This window comes from Chionomys nivalis, chromosome 13 (assembly GCF_950005125.1).
Source record: "Chionomys nivalis chromosome 13, mChiNiv1.1, whole genome shotgun sequence".
In the NCBI taxonomy this organism is placed as follows: Eukaryota; Metazoa; Chordata; class Mammalia; order Rodentia; family Cricetidae; genus Chionomys; species Chionomys nivalis.
In genome coordinates, this window is record NC_080098.1 from 35,662,543 (window position 1) to 35,682,591 (window position 20,049).

A 20,049-nucleotide genomic window follows, 5' to 3' on the forward strand; every position below is an offset into this window, starting at 1 on the left:
CTATCATAGCAATACCCCAGTCCCCGGCATCAATTTATGTCTTAGAGTTTTATTGCTGTGAAGAGACACTATGACCACAGAGACGTTTATAAAAAAACATTTAGCTAGGGCTGGCTTATGTTTCAGAGGTTTAGTCCATTATCATCAAGGCAGAAAGAGGGTAGTGTGCAGGGAGACATGGGGCTGTAGAGGTAGCTGAGAGTTCTAGGTCTGGATTCAAGGAAGGATTAGAAGGACTAGGAGGTATTATTTTGTTGGAGTAGGTGTGGTTTTGTTGGAGAAAGTATGTCACTTGGGGTGACCTTTGAGGTTTCAAAAGCCCATGCCAGGCCCAGTCTCTCTTCCAGCCCACAGATCAGGATGTAACTCTTAGCTACTCCTCCAGCACCTGCCTGCTGCCTGTGTACATGTTCCCTGCTACAATGCTCTCTGCTGTGACAATAATAGACCAAGCACATAACACCGTAAACAAGCCCCCAATTAAATTCTTTCCTTTATATGAGTTGCCTTGGTCATGGTGTCTTCACAGCAGTAGAACAGTGACAAGGACAGAAGTATCAGGAGGTATGACCTTGGAGGAGGTGTGTTACTGGGGACAGGCTTTGAGGTTTCAAAGGACTTGTGCCGTTCCCCGTGTTTATCTTGTTTTAGGATGTGAACTCTCAACTCCTGTTCCAGCACCATGCATAACTACCACATTTCCTGCCATGATTATCATGGGTTTTAATATTCTGAAACCATAATCCCCAAATTAAACACTTCCCTTGTATAAGTTGGCTTGGTTATAGTAGAGTAACTAAGACATGGACCATTGAATAAAAGCACTCAATGGAAAATTTAAAGACGTAAAGTGGATAGATAGCAATTCTCAACCAAGCAGTATGTATTCCCCTGGAGAGCAATGGTACAATTTGGCTTCTAAAAGGAAGAAGTTAAGAAGCTAAATATCTCATAATGCAGTGTCCATGCACCGTGGAATGAGTAAGAAACCTGATGTCAACAGTCACTATCTTCGTTTTCCTCTGGGGCTAATATTAAACCTCCGAGACATGTAAGCATCCTTCTCCATAGTCTTCCCCTCACTTTCTTCCACATCTGCATTGGTGAGCCAGAAGTGTTTGGCGAAAGTCCTACACAATGATTGTCCTCACCTTTCCCTGATGATCGGTTTTGATCTCCCAACCCCGAGGCAGTTCCAGTCTTGTGTCTGCAAACATGTTGATGAAATTCACCAGGTCCCGGTTATGCTGGTAGCGTTCAAAATTGCGAGCATCTCGTCGGACCTTCAAAATCATGTGCTTCAAACAAGTGCTACTTGTGAAGACCCGGTAGGCACTCTGAGATGGTTTGGGGAAAATGAAGGAGGAAGGTGTGAAATTAGGAAACACAGAGTAAACACACTGAGTGCTCTAACATGATCTAATAAGAGTCCAGCTTGGTGGTGATTTGTGAGAGCAAAAAATGCAGACTTTAAAAGCAGACATAGTGCTCAATGTGGAAATGTGCATTTGACACACATGGGCCTATTTGGCGGGCCAATTCTTCCTAATCTCCAGAGATCTTCTTTCTACTCTCAGCCATCCTTGGCTTTCCCAGGTCTCACTGTATGAATCTGAGCATCGCCCTTCTTCTCCCCATGTCTTCTCTGACTACAGAGCTATACTTTTGATCCTTTTTTTTTTTATCTATTTAACACATGATAATAATTTATCATAATTAAAGGTGGTCTTCAGAAGCCTATCATTCTAGTGAATCTTATATAGCATCTTTAGATAAGGGAATGAGAAGAAAAGAAGGATGTTTTAGGAGTTCCTACATTAGTCAGATTATAATTTTATGCTACATAGATATTTGTGTACCCACAGCAGAAGTCTCGTTCCCTTCAGTATATCTCTGGGACTGCCCCCAAATCATCAAGCTACCTAGATGGTGTTGGGAGGGGCACGTGAGTGCTCAGATGTGCCTCTGCGCACAAGTATTGTGAGGAAAGAACACAGTAGGAGGCTAGAGAAGGTTGGTCCAGTGGGTACCGCAGCCCTAAGGCCCACAGGAAGCCCAGAATATAGTACAGAGGCTTCAGTGTCTGACATACTTGTCACCCTGTGTGATTCCCCACTACTCACTGGGGATTCGCTCTAACTAAACACACTTATTTCCTCTTTTCCCAGCCACAGCCTTTATCATTGCACCAAAGTGTTGCACCCCTGCCTCAGAAAACCCTACTAACTTCCTTCCCCCAAACAGAAACCACTCAGTATTCCTTGGGTCTTCATCTATTGTTCACCAATTGGCCTTTGGAAATTCAAGCACCATTGACTGATTTCTCAAACAATTCCTCTGAGTTAAGCTATTTCTCCCCGTTTCTTCAGCACCCATTGAGTCTGGGATTTGATCCTCCTTTTCTTGATTGGTGGAATCAGCTTTTGGTCTTGAAGCTCTCAGCACTTCTCTGAGATTCCACCAGAGAAATGCTTCATCAAACTACCGAGTCATCAGAACTGGGCTCCGAGAGCACCAGGAACTCCTGTTGCCAGGAGAGTAGTATAGGCACCTTTGCGGTTTGCTAGGCTGCTGGGTCCTCAGCATTTCTTCCACGTATGCCATCCACAGTGTAGCCACATTGTAATCTTGACCACTGCGCCCTTTATAACACACTGCCCCTTTGCCCCATTCCCTTTCAACTTGCGATATCAGTTCCGATTTGCCTCCTGCCTCATGTCTCCCAGGCACTTTGCTCTCTCTCAGTTTGGACTTTGTCTTGTCTCATTACACTAACACATTTGTCTCCACAAAACAGACATCTACCAGTATTTAGGTTTCTTTCCAACCTGTTTCTGTGGTTCCAGTCTCTATTTTAAAAAAGTTTGTGAAATAGAAGAATTAATATTATCATATTATGCCATTGTTTTACGGAAAATGCCTCAAAAAATTTAAGAAAAGAGCATGTATGTAAAATGATATCATAGTTAATATCAAATTTTTGAAGTATATCAAAAGCTAATCTAGTTATTATCTAAGAAAAAGCTGTCTAAATGTTTTTTAATGCAGTTGATCTTATAAAATGGTTAAGGATAAAGAGCATTTGGACACTTTATACTCTTGTTTTTTAAAAGATTTAAGATCAATAAAGCAATACACATTTGTTTCCATGGAATTTTCACTGATATGATCCTGATGAAAGCCTTAGAAAGGCAAGAGATTTTCTACCCCCCCCCCCTTATTTACTGGGTGACTCACATGGAAAAGACATGTCTGAGTTGCGCATACACACACACACACACACACACACACACACACACACGAGGCCATGCATTTAAAAAAGAAAAAGGAAGGACATGTGGGAGGGTAAAGAAAGAGAAAAGATAAATGATGTAATTATATTATAATCTCAAAAAAAGAAATAATTAAAAAATTCCTTCCTTTATTCCTGAGCGCCCAGAGTAAAATTCTAGCCCCAATATCTTAGTAAACGACTACATAAGCTAGTTTTGGGTTTTCAGAAAGCAGGTCCACCCTGTCTCTCTTTCCTGAGCACTCACGTAGTTGGCATGCAGCACAGTGAAGAATTCGGGATTGGTGATGAACTTGACTGCTGGGGACTGCAGCAGCAAGGTGATCTTTTGTGAGTTGACTGGAGAAAGTGACCCTTCTCTCCTCAGATCTAGAAAAAAAGAATGAAGCAATGGAATACGTTGGACATAAAGTCCTCCCACATTGAGTATGTGTCTTCCCATATCAGAGCACAGAACTCCACACAGTGACATGGCCAGGACAAGAATGGCAAGTGTTCCTTGTCCAAAATGCTTGACATCAAATGTGCTTCAGATTTTTTTTTCAGATTCTAGAACATGTGCATTTTCATATTTTAGAGATGAGGCACATGCCTGAACATGAAATTTATGCACCTTCTGTCTATACCTTTTATACATAGCCCAGAGGTAATTTCACACAAACCTTTTGAGGCAGTCTCACAATACAGAGCAACCTAATTTCAAACTCATGATCTTGTTTCTCCCTTCTAAATGCTGCTATTAGTCACGTGTCATCATACCTGGTTTACACAACATTTTAAATATTTTTATGCATGAACTGTATAATTTTCCTTTTGTGGCATCCTGTTGGCATACTAAATATTTTGGATATTTTTTGAGCATTTCTAATCTTGAGGTTTTCTATTTGTTTGCTTTTTTGAGAAAGGCTTTATCAGTGTAACAGCCCTGGCTGTCCTGGAACTTGCTTGTAGACCAGGCTGGTCACAAACTCACAGAGATAATTTTCAGTTTTTAAAAGTCAGACATCATTATTTCTTGGTAAGGATCTTATATAATTTCAGCTAGGTTCCAGACCTCTCTTCACCTTCCTTTGTCTCTTTTTCTTGTTTTGTTACAAATGTTACCTGTAATTAAGACACTTTACAGAAGTGGCCATAGTTTTCCCCTCCTATAAACTCTTCTCTGCAGTGGGACTTTCGAGCTCCTGAACTGGGTCTGGCCTTGTGCTTTATCCCATCTACTACCTCAAGACAGGAGCGGTGTATCTGTCCTGAGCGACCTAATCACCTGTATTTCAGTTTCTCCTCTGTCCTCATGTCCACTAAAGGAACCAGCCAGAGGGACAAGCTTCTCAGCTGAGGCCATCTCAGTCCAATGCCCACACAGTTAACACAGCAGGTGACCAGATAGGGATGAGTACAGCACCATCCTGACCAACCTGCAAGCTTTGTTTAGCTGACATGGCTCACCTGCAGATTTGAGGTGTAAATGAATTGGGAATTTTATCCGCTAAAATTGAGGCTTTTGTTACACAGTAAAGTACGTGTGATTCAATACCAAACCCAGAAATAATCCTAGGTACCGTTTCTCATCCTGTTTCTAATTACTAGATGTCCCTCAGAAGACTGAATAAAGCAATAGTTACAGAAAAGCCTAAACCATATTTGTTACATCCGATAGAGAAGACAGGATGGAGACAATTAAAATCACCGATTGAAGTGTGTGAGTGCATTTAAGAAGGAAGGAGCCAGCAGGTTGGGGGATGGCCGACAAAAAGATGTCTCCCAGTTACAGCATGGTTATTATAGTCTTAAAATTACTGCAGCTGTTTTTGTCTGCACAAGACTTGCTTAAGATTGGGCCCATCAACAGTTCATCATGGATTAGGGAGGGTAGCAAGGCTAAGGCCCTCCATCAGGATAGTTAACAGTTACTGGGGAGTTTCATGTCATTTCCTTTACACTTGCTGACTTGTTCTAGTAAATAACCTCTCACCTATTGTGAGGTAAGAAACTTTAACTAAACTCAGTGGGCCACATGCATAACACATGTGTGTATCATGGATAACATGGAAGTGGGATGGGGGCTATTATAAAGAGGGGTTCTGGCAAAGAAGGGTGACGGGAGTAGGAAATTTCATCTAGAATGACTAAAATTCATTACATAAATGTGTGAGACTATCAAACATTGAAAACATTTTTAAAATTAAATAAATAAGAAAGTCCAATATCTATGTTGCCACAAATCCCAGACCTGCCAGGATGAGAATTAAAATATCTACTTGCTTAGACTGTTTCTGGCCTTTTTTGACAAATCTGTCACCATTTACCCCAATTCAAAAAGAAAGTGGTTTACGGTTTCACTGTGTTAATTATTATGTTGTTTTTGGTACGAAGAGTGGAAGCCAGTCTCATGCTTTTTAAATATCGTTATTGGCATCACAATTAGGTTAGATTTAAAGAAATGAAAAACAGGAAAATAAGGCTTGATGAAACAGTTTGCTCTTGGACTTTGTGACCAAGAAGGCCACCAGAAAATCTCTTTGTGCTCAGGTTCCTCCTTGGTTGAACTGAATTTTATTCTTAGTGCACAAGACTCATTAGAAATGGATTGTGAATATTTATCACATTTTATTTATAAGTGGAAATCCTAAGGGCACCAACTGATACATTACCTAACAACACAGGAGTCTGTATTTTCTTTCTTTCTTTCTTTCTTTCTTTCTTTCTTTCTTTCTTTCTTTCTTTCTTTCTTTCTTCCTTCCTTCCTTCCTTCCTTCCTTCCTTCCTTCCTTCCTTCCTTCCTTCCTTCCTTCCTTCCTTCCTTTCTTTCTTTTTAAGACAGGGGTTCTCTGTAGTTTTGGAGCCTGTCCTGGAACTAACTCTTGTAGACCAGGCTGGCCTCGAACTCACAGAGATCTGCCTGCCTCTGCCTCCCAAGTGCTGGGATTAAAGGCTTGCACCACCACAACTCGGCCTGAGTCTGTATCTTCTAAGATTCCTGGCGGAAAGCTTTGCTGTCTCCCTTACTCACACCTCTAGTTCCTCCATCTTCTTCACCCATATATTTTTGCTCTCCTATCTGTGGATCACGCGGCTAGCCCGTGAGGCAGGGTAAGGACTTGACTCGCACACACTACTGTCACAACCATTAAATGCCACCTCCAGTGTTCTGAGTTCCCTCCTCCAATACCTAAGCTTGATTGGGAGGATTCTGCTTCCGAGTCACTCCCTCCACCTCCACCTCCTCCATCCGGTATTTGTTCACAGATTTGGTTGCTAGAATCTTCATCAGGTCTCTCTGTTGCAATGGTCCTCTGAATGTTTTGATACCTGTACATTAGAAAATGGAGAGACAAGAGTCAACTTGTGTTTGCTAATGCTCTGAAAGATGCAATTGGAAAAATCTGTAGACACTGTATTGAAATCAGGAGAGAAGAGTCTACAACTCCAATAAGATAGCCAACATAATTAATAAGGCAGCTATCTCCACACTGTTTGGCTAGGTAGCAGGACAAATCTATTTCATAAGACTTAGAGACTGTACACAAGAGGGTGGTAGGAAGGGAGGGGAGATCTGGCAATGTACTTTTCAGTCCCATAGCTCCTCCCAGTTATGATAAAATGGAGCTTATATGAGTCTTGTGTTCAGGAAGGAGATGGGGAGGGCTATTTCCGAAGAGGGGGAGGAAGGAGAGCAAATTAACAAGTCTGCAAATATAATTCAAGATGAAGTGAGGAGCGCACCCAGTCCTGTACAGGTTCATTCTTAAGCAGCAGGCTTCTGAAGGAGACAGTACGCTGTTCCTTCCTTGACCTCAAGGAGCAAAGTTTTTCCACCATGGTCTCCAAACTGCTCGCAAGAAGATCTATTAACTTACATTAATTGAAGAAAATTGAAACCTGTGCTTCTAAGAGACTGTTGAGATACTGTTCTATGTATCTAGGTTTGAGATTCACCGGCCTGTAGGATCGCTACCTTTTATCTTATCATCCATCATTCACTTCTGATGACCTGGGAGAAGACACTCCCAGAACAGTGGCTGAGGGCCTTTTAGAACCAAGTGTGGAATTCTTGCAGCCCTCAGAGCATCCTGCTTGTTTCCCACTTCTCTGTGGCAGGGAGGTGATGGGAAGGTAAAAGATAGCCCACTGTGATCTTGCTGGAACTCGGAATGCAGCCAGGGCAGGAGACTAGAAGCTCCAGAAACTATGACTTGAACTGGGGGCAGAGCATTGCCAAAAACTGCCGAAGCTGCTATTGGACAATGACCTAATGGATATGGCAGACCATAATTTCGCCAGGTGGCCAAACAATCTTTTGAGAGCCATATGTTCTCCCACTCTTCTTTTAAGATGTAGAATCACAGTCTTCTCCCCTTGGGGGACTGAGCACAGCATATGTGGCAGTTTTGTGATGGGACCCAGAAAGCCTGAGAAAGCCCAGATCACAGAAACCATAGACTCAGCAAGCCTTCTCTTTTCCATTTCATCATCTGTGAATGTCCTCCTGTACTTGTTTTGTTTGGAGCTAAAAGTATATAAAAGGTTCATGGAAATCTGTAATAAAGTCAGGTGAAACATACAATTTTTAATTGCTCATACATGCAAACATAATTATACAAAATAGAAAAAAAATTTTCAAACTAAACCATGGCAATCCAAACAAACAAACAAACACCCCAAATAATCAAAGCTGCAGAACAGAAAATTCATATGGAAATTAATTACAATTCTTAAAAGATTACGGCAGAAGTTGATCCTCTAAGAAGTAAAATATATGCCATTCCAAAAGACCAGGAATACAGAAATATCTCCTAAATCAGCGAAAACAGACCAGAAGACGAGATGGAAAGTAAAGCCATTTTTTGGCATAGTAAAATCTATAAAGTCACATTGTTAAAAAAATTAGGCATCGATAATAAATACCCAAACTATTTATTTCCTGATGCTGTTTTGGGAATAGAATCACAAAGGAAAACTCTAATATAAGATAACCTTAATATTTAAAATGGCCCTGCTCTTAAAATAAAAAAATCATGATAAAACAATAAGCAAATATTCAATAAAATGAGAATTTAAGTGTTCTAAATTATAGCTACTCAGTGGAATAGTTACAGGGACTTAAATGTTAACCCGAAAACATGGCAGTGTTACAAAACACTTGCCATACATATAATAAGGAAAATGAATATAAAATTTTATTCTTACCATGTCATAACTATGTAAGAATTTTGGCATATATATATTGAAATAAAAATTAGATAAATTTCTTTAAAAGTTTAAACTTTGGAGTAAAATGGATATAATTTTTCTATTTAAATTTAAATCTTCTTTACATTATAAATTAATAAAGTTAACTAAAAATAAGTTTTAGTTGATTATTTAAAATGAAAATGCATGGTGATTTTTTTGCTTCATGTTTATACATATATACATATGTGTGTTTTTGAAAGTAGAGTTAATTAATGCTAGATAGCCTCCAACTTCAGGAATTAGCTCAGAACTAATCTTGTATTGAGTTCTAGGCAGTTTTTGGCACCATAGCCTTTGACTGCATTTCTCAGGTGCATCTCTTGATTGGCCTGCGTGGTGGGAAGTCAAGGAAGACTCCTCACAATGCTAACATAGATTTCCATTTTTCAGTGAGACAGTGATCCGTGTAGATTTCTCTAGGCACGTTCACAAGTGAGTATATTTTTAGTACACTTTTTGTTGCTGCCTACTTCCAAATTATAGAAGCCTTTAAATGCCTCAGTGGAAGGACGTGTTTAAAAGCATGAACTTCTGTAGATAAGTTTTTCCACAAGAAATGAGCACTTTCTCAAATCACAAGATTACTTTTTTCTTTATCTGTCCAGCTTCAAATGCAGCTGCCTCTCATCCAGCATGGTCCCTGCTGCCTCTCATCCAGCATGGTCCCTGCTGCCTCTCATCCAGCATGGTCCCTGCTGCCTCTCATCCAGCATGGTCCCTGCTGCCTCTCATCCAGCATGGTCCCTGCTGCCTCTCATCCAGCATGGTCCCTGCTGCCTCTCATCCAGCATGGTCCCTGCTGCCTCTCATCCAGCATGGTCCCTGCTGCCTCTCATCCAGCATGGTCCCTGCTGCCTCTCATCCAGCATGGTCCCTGCTGCCTCTCATCCAGCATGGTCCCTGCTGCCTCTCATCCAGCATGGTCCCTGCTGCCTCTCATCCAGCATGGTCGTGTGCAGCTCCACAAAAGGGCTCCTGTCTGTTGCAGGTAGATTTGGACGGAATTCTCTTTTATATAGTCTGAACATTATAACTTACATTATTTTTTATGCCAGAGGTCTAGGTATTTTGTTTTTCAAATGTATTGTTTTGTTGGTTTGATTTCTTGTGCTTTGCTTATTATTTGGTGTTTGAACAGCACCTCTTACACATGGAGCTTAAAGTCATTTTTGATTAGCCAAGCAATTTCAACATATTGCTTCAGATGTTACTTTCTGCTTATAGACCTACAGCGTAGAAAGGCTGGCCTATGGACATTAGGTGCATTTATGTCCAATAAAACTAGGTCATGGCAGTAATTTGCAATATGTTTTGTTCCTGTGGGAGTGATTGTAGAGAAATATGCTATGACCGAAAATCCTTTATGGCTCTTATTAATGACTTAGACATTCAGCTACTGATGGAAAAACGGAAGGCAAATGTCTTCTAAATACTCAAGCAATAAAAGCATGCTCTGGGGACTTTCATATGAAATATATGTCTCTATAAACAGAATTCACTTTAATTAGTTAATTTAATTAATTGTGTATATGCACGCACATGTCTGTTTGTGGCTGTGTATGTGCACACATGTGTTTAGTAGCCAGAGGTTGACATCAGGTAGTTTCCTTGATGGCTCTTTATGTTTTGAGGCAGGATTTCTCACTGAAGCCAGAACTTACCAATTCATCTAGACTAGCTGTCCAACAAACCCAATAACCTACTGATTTGGGATCTCCTGATCTGGGATTAAGTGACTATGCTGCCACCTCTTGGTTTTATATGTATTCTGGAGATCTCATATGGGCATCTAGATGCAGTTCCTGGTGATTGCACATTTAGTGACTGAGCCACCTTCCCAGTTACCTATTCTTCTTTCTTTATTTATCCATCTGGAAGATTTTTCTTATTTTTATGTGTGTGCCTGTGTTTATGTTGAGTGCCTGTAGTGAGTGTTTGTCACATGTATACATGTCAGAGAGGGTGTCAGGACCCCAAAGTTGGAGTTATACATGATTGTGAGCCACTGGACATATAGGTACTAAGAAACAAGCTTGGATCCTCTACAAGAGCTAGAAGTACTTGTAACCACCAGGATATCTGCCCAGTTCCTTGCTTTTGTTTTAATTAGTTTACAAAGCAACAAGCTTCCTTATGACATCCTCACGTACACTTAGCTGTAGGTGACTTTTCCACCCCTAACTTTCCCTCATCTCTCTGCACCCATTTTTAATTAGATCTTCCCACTCCAAGTATTTCCCCTTCAACTATCATATCACATGTGCTCTATGTATTTTTGACAGGTCAAAATGCCCATTTAATAGGTAGATTCAATTAAGTCTTAAAGGTGTTGCTATTGAGAAATATCTTCAATTTAGGTTTTTGTTCTTTTCAGTCCCCCTCAACTTTTTCTTTAACTTATCACTTGAAAAATAAACAAGACAAGGTTGGACGCAATTTCAGCTGAAGCCTGATGCTTGCACTTTCAGTAACAAGAAGTTACTAAAGCCATTGCTCACTCTGTCTTCAAAGAACAAGAAAATAGAGATGTTACTGGCCTGATGCATGGTTGCAACCCAAACCCAAATAGTATCTGTTCAAGTTCAAAAGTGAAGACATAGTTTCTAATCAAAACGGTTCTAGAAGAATCTCCATTTCTTATAGGGTCTTGATGGGTTGTTCAAGCTGACCTTGAGCTTGAGATTCTTCCACCTCAGCATCTCCCCAAACTGGAATTACACAATTGAATCACTATAGATCATTCCAAAAATATTTATAAGCATTTATTTTTCTAGGATAAACACTTTTGAACTTTTGAAGCCCTACTGTTTATGGGCGCACAATGATGATGAGAAGAGGGAACGCTCCCTAGTTATGGGGGTACAGTGGTGATGAGGTGAGGACAAACTCTGCAGTGACTGATAGGTGTATAATGATGACAGACAGGGCAAACTCTCCATTGAGGGTGTATAATGATAGACAAGGACAAAGTCTACAGTGATTTATGAGGCGATTTTTCTGTATGGGTGATTTTTTATTTTTGTGGAAACTATAATTGGAATGCTATTTATTTTGAGTTCTGTATCTTTGGGGGAAATCTTATGATGGATGCAAACTGGTCTCCCAAAAATGTGCTCACAGATGTAATTTTACATCTAATTTTTGGAGAGTTTGTGGGGACCTTCACATCCTTGGGGGAGGGGCCATAGTTAAAGAATTTCTGATTTTTGCTTGTACCAGGAAGACATTCAGAGGAACCCTGTGTTTAAATGTCACTTAAGCTTAACAGGCTTCCTGTCACTATCTTCCAAACCTTGGCTTCCAAATACTTACCACGAACAGGTTTCTTACATAATTATTTTTGTTCAGCTTCCATACAGTGAGCAGGAAAGCAGAAGAAGGTTGTCTTGCCATTCTTATCTAACCAAGGCCATTTGGGGTTTGTTCCAAACTGGTCACCAACCTTCTGTTAAGCTGCTCCATCTGGTGGACAGACCCGGACCTGATCATTCCATCTGGGGTAGGTGCCACTGTTGGTCGCTGCCAGGTGGTTGTGCGATTTACATGGTCCACGTAAAAGACCCGTCCGTGGCTGTCAATTCGAGCTTCCCAGTCTAATGTTTAATAAAAGGACAAGAGAAGTCAAGTACAGACTACTTGTCAATCCATGTGGACACATCCCACTTTCAGGGCTTCTAAAGTTAGAACTCACCAGTGGCTTATTGCACCCCACCTCACTTGTCTTCTAGCCCTTGCTGAGACTGCTAGAGAGGAGCTGGGAATCTGCTTACCAGAAAGGAGCTAATAGACTCAGATTCTACTTTGCTATAATTATGGTTCCTTGACTATGACATATGCTTAAATTTAATAGTATCTAAAGGTTTGCTTACTGCTTTAAAAATATTGTTGATTATTCAAAAAGCAATTGCAGAAGGTTGAACAAACCTGCAGTAAACACTGGTGTTGTGATACAAGAGAATCTGTTCTTCACTTAGTCTAACAGAGGGTGGGAGGGGCAGTTGCAATGGATCGTGTATTTAAACCCCCTTTTAACTGAGTTCTGAAATGCTGTATGTGCAAGTTCAGAAAGCTTCTTTCTAAACTGAGCAGGCTCAAGCAATTGCAGTTTCTTTAAAGGGGGTGAATGGAAGAATTTTATAACTACAGTTTCAAACTCCCCATGTGATCAAATGTAAACTTACAGTATAAATTGAACCTACCTATGGCTGGCTAACCAAACCAAACCAAATTAATAGAGCAATGTAACAAACATCAAATTGGAGGGAAGAAAGGGAAGGAGGAAGGGATGCAATTATTTTTTAATTAAAAATGTAGTTAAAAGCAAGTAAAAGATAAAAACGTTTTAAAATTACCCTTTTATAAAGTTTTGAGATTTTAATTACATCATTTTCCTTATCGTTTTCTTCCTTCAAACTCCTCTCATTTATCCCTCCTTGCTCCATTTCAAACTTATGGCCTCTTTTTACCATTAATTGTTGTTACATACATGTATGTATGAGTATGCTCATATATATAAATGGATCTATAAAGACTTTGTTGCTCAGCAACCATCACAAACGGTAGAGTGAGTCAACACAGAGCATAGATGATTAGTTGATGGTCATGTAAGCAAAGGGGGTTGAAATCCATGAATAAATCCCTTGAATCTGGGAGCTAAATGTGTTTCATGTGCATATAAGAGCAATGATTCATGGCAATGGGTAAAACTTCTGTAGCCCACATATAAAAATGTGGTGGAAATAACACCAATATGGTGTCATGTTGATAATGCTAAAGAAATGCTAACCATGCTAAGACAAATAGGAAGCATAATTGCAAAGGAGGAAAACCATTTGGTCTTTTAAGTGATAAAAGACGGTTTTGGGAGTGGGCCAGACAACAGTAGTTATCTTGAAAACTCATGCCTTAGGCAATGATATAGTTACTCTCAAGTTTTAAATGGAAGATAATTTGGCATTCTTATGGTTTTTATATGTATATGGCATATCTGTTTGGAAACATAATTTCATATGTCTAACCTAGAGGGTTGTCAATACTCAATGAAAATTCAAATACCAGAAAATTCAAAATTTAATGTATATGGCAAATAGGAGGAAAGATGTAGTTAAATTACAGAAATATATTCTAGGAAGATTTCTCTAAGGGTTATTAGATAATTCAGATGTCAACTATCAGAAAAATAATTTATTGATGATAATATTGTACATATTTGCAATTTTATAACTTCATAACTCTTGTTCCCAAAATTCAAAATTTCTGTTGTTTTAATCTTAGAAAAGTTATTGAACAATTGGTTTTTTTTTGAACTATCATCCAACAAAGCACAAAAATTAACTTTATAATAACACCATGTTAATTCCATTAGTCTTGCAAAATCTCCAAGGGGTCAGGGGTTGGAGAATGAAACATTGATGATCCATTTTTAGTAAGTTTCAAATTTCCAAATCACTTCTGGAAAGGATGGTCATCAAAATCTGCAAGCTCTTTTATTAATATGTTAAGTACCTAAAACACATAGTATTAATTTTATATTCTTAAAAATATTCATCAACTAATTAACTGAATTTGAGTATGTTTTCTGGGTTGCTTTGTAAAGAATTTATTTTCATATATCTTATAAACAAAGAAAAATTTCTGAGTGGATCTTCAGGCCTCAGCATTTTTAGAAGGACTAAGCGCTGTGATGCCATGAATTTATGTAGACCCCTGAAAACTGTCTCTATCCTTCACTGGGGTAAGTTACAGCAGTGTGGGTCAGGTGGAGTCATTTAGGATAGAATAAATTATTGGATACCTAATTATATTTTATTAAGAACTTAGACATGTATGTCTTTATTGTTGTGCTGTGCACCTAAATATTTCAATAAATATAATATCCTATATATATTTTCTTGAACCTTACAGACATATATCTAATTGCCTTCTTGCCATCATGACTTGATGATATCTCAACCACAACATGATCAAGGGAAACTTTAGATCACTCCTATTCCACCCTCTCTACTAAAGACATTTTTTATTTCCATCAGTCAAGGCTAAAAATGAGTCATTCTTAATTCTTATTTTTCTCTCATTTCCATACTCAATGTGTCACCAAGGCTGTCTTCAAAATATATGTTCAGATATATTAACAATTCCCTGGTGCCATCCTGATCCAAATCACCAATGTTTTTAATTTTGGTCACTGCAATAACCTTATGTTGTATCTTCTATCCTTCCTCCTCATTTTATTCCCTGCACAACAACCAAGGTCAAAATACAGGTCAGAAATACCACTTCCCCACTCAAACGCTGTTGTGTGTTCCATTCATCCAGGGTAAAAGCCAAACCTCTCCAATTGTTCTCAACCTGTGGATCATGATGCCTTTGGCAAACCTCTATCTCCAAAAATATTTATGCGACTATTCATAAAAGTAGCAGAGTTACAGTTATGAAGTAGCAATGAAAATAATTTTATGGTTGGGGGTTCCCACAGGATGAAGAACTGTATTAAAGGGTCACAGCACTAGGAAGGTTGAGAACCACTGCAGCTATGATTGGGGACCACCACAGGATGAGGAGCTGTATGGAAAGTTGGGAACCACTGTAGCGGTCTCAAAAGCCTCGGGGGATGGCTGTGTACTGTTTCCCTTGGCTTTGTTATCTACCTTTCTCTCCCTCTTTCCTGAGGCTTCAGAGGCATTGGCTTTGCTCTTCAAGCCTATCATCAGACCTCCACTTAGGGCTCTGCAGCTGCTATGGCTGCTCCCTTTGTCTGTACAGCTCTCCCTCAGCAATATTATGAGCAGCTCTGCTGTCTCATCCATTACTGCCCTCTTAGGGAAGCTTGTTTAGACTTCTGGATCTAAAATAGCAAACCAGTTGTCTGCTACACATGAAAAGACCCCCTTATCTTCTTCTATTTAAATTTTTTCCACTGCATTTATTTCAGTTAAGACTAATCTCCTATGTATTATTTTATTGTTCACTGTCTACGTCCCAGATTAGCATAGAGATGCTCCATGAGGGCTGGAATCACAGTCTATTTTGCTTACCTAAAACAGCACCAATTACACAGTATTCAGCAAATACTTGACGAATGACTATCAGTAATGAAGTAATTCATCTCCTGTTTGAGATTGCGCAGCAAAATCCTGTTATCAGAATTCATTGTCAAATTTTCTAATATTTTCATTGCTATATGAATAAAGAATTAAAACATACACAGTCCATGTAATTGTTGAGAATGGTTTATATTAGGTAGTTATTTTGAGGTGGTTTTATGTTAAATTATTTATAACTTAACTATTTATAACTAGTTATGTTACTGCATGAATTGGAGATACCTAGTAGAGAGGATTTTGTGTGTGTATGTGTGTGTATGTGTGTGTGAGAAAGAGGCTGTTTCTTGGAAGTAACATGTTACATATACATTTTTCAAAAAATCATATATGAAATATGATGGGTTTTTACTGGTTTTTTTTCAGGGTTTATCTGTAGCTTTGGTGCCTGTCCCGGAACTAGCTCTTGTAGACCAGGCTGGCCTCGAACTCCCAGAGATCCGCCTGCCTCTGCCTCCCCGAGTGCTGGGATTAAAGGTGTGTGCCACCACCGCCCGGCGGTTTTTACTGTTTTTAAGTCATATCATAAATCAGTATATATATGAAGAAAGAAATCAAGCACCAATGGTTAAAGAAGATGATGTTTGGCTTGGCCTCTGAGAAATAAATGTGGCAATGCTTTAAGCTAGGGCATCTACTAAAGACATTTGTAATTTCCTCACTGCTAACATATGACTGAATAGGGAGAAGTGTAGTATTTATGCAAAATGCAACATGTGAGAATTTTATTCTCACAAATAATAAAACATTATTTTAATATGATTAAATGATTTTCCTAAACTCAAATGACTATCTAAAGAATTATTAGTACAGGATGGCTACTAGGTGAAATGACATTAGATTCTATCTTAAGAGTAAGAGTTTTCCTGCAAATGCCTAAGAACTACAACAGACATTTGGAGTTTCTGATCCTTCGATGTGAGTGTTAATTTGGAAAGTACAGTTTCTTAAAACACTATGGGTTGCAGTTGTCCTAGTCCTATCCAGACACTAGGGGATAATGGATTCACTGGATAAAAATACCTTCTATTTCCAACTGAAAATTTTACATTGGTAAATTTAGGACTGAAAAGTCACAAAGACCAGTTAGGTCTTGTAAAGAAACATTGTCTGTGTTTTTTCTTCTTCCTCAGAAACGTAGGGACTTCAACGACATTTGGTTGTCTCTTTAATACCATATATGGAGAGAGCTTGCTCAAAAGCATGTTTAGAATAGGTGTGTACTGGTGTTTAATAACAGTGAAAAGTATGGAACTTGGAAAGAGTTTGGATGCTTGCATATGAGTTCACACTGACCTGTTCAAACTCCATGGGAAGAGTTAAGGCATAGATTTGAAAACTAAAGCTTACTTGGTGGAAGAGGCTCATCGATTGTTGGGTAGTGATGATGTTCAGGCCTCAAGGAAGGAAGCTGGCTTATTGGCTGGGAATTATGGAGTATAGGACATTCACCTATGAACAAGATAGTCAAGACATTCATATTCATTGCTATGGCAATGTTATAAAAAACATGATTGTAAAACAAAGATCACTATAAGAAAAACAAATAAAATGGGCAATCATTTTGTTTTTGTGCCATTTTACTCTAACCATGCCAATCATGACACAAATTAGTAAAGAAAGAAAGAGAAGGAAGAAGAGCAGGAGGAAAGAATAGAAAGAGGAAGAGGAAGAGAAAAATGGAGAGCAAAAAAGAGAAGAAAAAAATCTAAATATGTTTTGACTTTTGGTCTATGCCACATAGACCAATACATGGGACCAGAGTCTGTTTCTGAAATTACTTTAACTGTCTTGGTTAGAAGGTGACATCAGAAAGAAATCCAAGGGAAAACTTAAAGAGCCTTATTTCAGTCCGGTAAAGGAGACAGGCTTGTTTGAAGGGAGTGAAGTATTTATAAGGTCTCGCAAAAGCTTTGTTGGAATATGGGAAACACACCTTGTCATATGAATATGAGGGGTCCATAATTAAAACAACAGAAGAGTATCAAATGACAGTTTTTCAGACTTAAAGGAGACTGGAACTCTTAGATAGTGCTGTTCCAAGACGGGCCAAGGAACTGATAGTCCAAGAATGTAAATTCCTATAAAGGGAAATTAGAAGATGAGATGGGCAGTCAAACAGGTCATGGAAAATCATGGCTATTCCAGATTGCACAGAGGAGAAATTAAAAGCAGAAGTGCTCTAGAAAGAGGAATAAACAATAGACAAAGGCAGTAGATAAAAGGCAAGAAGACTGATATAAGAAAATTTGAAACAGAGAAGTAGGAGGGACAGAAGAAAAAAAGACATACAGAGAAATTATAGAAATAAACTTATCTATAGATTTAATGACTCATGTTATTATATACATTGCTTATATTGTTGTCACTATAGATTTGTGATTAACCAAAAAAATTCTGGAACAGTGTTTCTGTTTCAATATCTACTGAGGTGTGCAGATTGACCATGTAAACAGTACTAAATGATTCTCTCAGTCTCTGGAGATCCTGAAGGGCCCCAAACACAGACAGCCCCATCCAGCTCTATACTGCTTTTCTCCTGCTGCATACAGTGCTCACATCCTCCTAATCAGAAGACAAAAAGACATTTTTCTTTCCTTTTCCTTCCAGGACTAATATAGATAGTATGTATTCTATTAACCTTTGGGTCAAAATGGAGAGAAAGTAAATGTAATGGTCAAGATCTTTGAGGGATCCCAAATAGCGAACATTTTCCAGGAGGTCCATGCGGGGAAAGATAATATTCCCCACTACAGTTCTATAGAAACAATGGAGAATAAATTAGTAGAAAGATGTTAGGTGGGCTTAGATTAGTAGCTTAATTCCAAGAGATAACTTACAACTAAAAATAAAGATGTCCTCAGAACAAAAGGCCATTCTCGATATTAAAAATACATTTTCCCTGGGTATTTCCCCCATTACTAAAATCCTTTGGATCTTCGAAGGCACCAGTAGAAACAAGGAAGGTGCTCCTCATGTCAGCAGAGCATTCATGGTAGACAAGTGGCTATTCCCAACACAGGTGCTGTGTTTGAGTAGATACAGCACTTACATGTGTTTGGGCTTAGAAATTTGGAAAGGAAAACAACGGTACAGCTGTTCCATCATCAGCTGCTGTACTTTGAATTTTGTTTCTTAAAAAACCTTACCTCATTGTAATTCATTCAACCAAACATGCTAATCACTCCCCCAAATTTGTGGAAATGCGATACTGTTGCTGGTTGGAAGCACACCCCACCTACTTGTGAGCCCCAAGAAACTGCAATGATGTAACTGACCCATGGCCGCTGACTGAATGAAACAAGCAAGTTCTATATTCTAGCCCAGCTTCACGTAATTGCTTTCACTTGAAAGAAAGTTCTCAGAATGTTCAAGAAGGGATAATATTTCTCAACTAAAAATAAGGGAGGGTCTTTAAATTTATTCGTATTATAACCAGCATGGTCAAACTGTAGAAGAGACGGGCGTGAAAGAGGCTTCCTATAAAGAGGCTGAGTCTGCCAAGACTGTCGATGATTTAGAATTTCAGGGATGGGAAATGGTGGATTGTTACAGGCCCAAAGCTGAATTACAATTCATTTGGGGATATTTTCACCTACGGAATAGTCATTCTTTACCCTGATTCTGTGTTAGAGATAACATCCGGTCAGTAATAGATAAAGCCTAACATCCAGACAGATGAAAAAAATCAAAACACTTTTAGAATGAATAGACATGACCAAACTCTAGTTTTGTACCAATCAAAGGGCTGTGTCATCACGCAGCATCTAAGGCCTATAGCTGAGGCTTCTCCACTGGGCTACAACCACCTAGTCACTGTTTCTACCAATGCATTCTTAAGGTGTCATTATTTATGGCTATCTTCAGTTTGTTTCTACAGAAACTTCATGCAACTGCTTTGGAACCTAGAATTTAAGGTAACTAAAACTGTGTTCTTAGGCCTTGGTCCCTTATATTTGGCTCCAGAATAAACTAATTCTTATTGCCTTTGAATTGAAAACTGCATATTTGTTTCAGCAGAACCTACCAGAATACTATTTGATGCAAAGTGATTAGTATTTAAATGAATGAAAGTTTCCTTGACTAGCATGGTAAGGATAGATTCAAAGGGTGTGTCTTCTTGTACAATGTAAACAATTAGCTTTCTTGCTTATCTGCCTGAAAAGAACTCTCATTAGGAAAGAGGCAGAGTCCTTACTCTTTCATATCATTTAACTCTTCCAATAATTCCTTGAGGTCAATGCTACAATTATACCCACTTGGCACACTAGGAAGCCAAGATACAGAGCTGTTAGGTAGTCTTTGAGGATGCGACATGATGGACTTGCCTTCCAGGGCTTGAACTCATGACTATGTGACTCTGTCCTTTCATTTAGCTGCAGGTTTTTTTGAAAACTATTTTAAGTTGAGTTTTAAGCACAA

The 20,049-nt window shown here is 38.9% G+C and overlaps 1 protein-coding gene across 6 annotated transcripts in view; it reads right to left on the reverse strand.

The window, feature by feature from the left end:
- Positions 1 to 20,049, reverse strand: part of Hecw1 (HECT, C2 and WW domain containing E3 ubiquitin protein ligase 1) — a 247,825-nt gene that overhangs the window by 42,768 nt on the left and 185,008 nt on the right. For 4 of the 6 annotated variants that reach the window (XM_057787418.1, XM_057787414.1, XM_057787416.1 and 1 more), the window contains 5 exons: positions 16,978 to 17,079; positions 11,970 to 12,120; positions 6,465 to 6,604; positions 3,540 to 3,661; positions 1,152 to 1,337 (listed from right to left, as the gene is read on the reverse strand). In XM_057787418.1, coding sequence (XP_057643401.1) covers positions 1,152 to 1,337; positions 3,540 to 3,661; positions 6,465 to 6,604; positions 11,970 to 12,120; positions 16,978 to 17,079 — 701 coding nt within the window. The remainder of the gene's footprint in view (positions 1 to 1,151; positions 1,338 to 3,539; positions 3,662 to 6,464; positions 6,605 to 11,969; positions 12,121 to 16,977; positions 17,080 to 20,049) is intronic. The other 2 variants (XM_057787420.1, XM_057787419.1) reach the window with 1 other exon arrangement.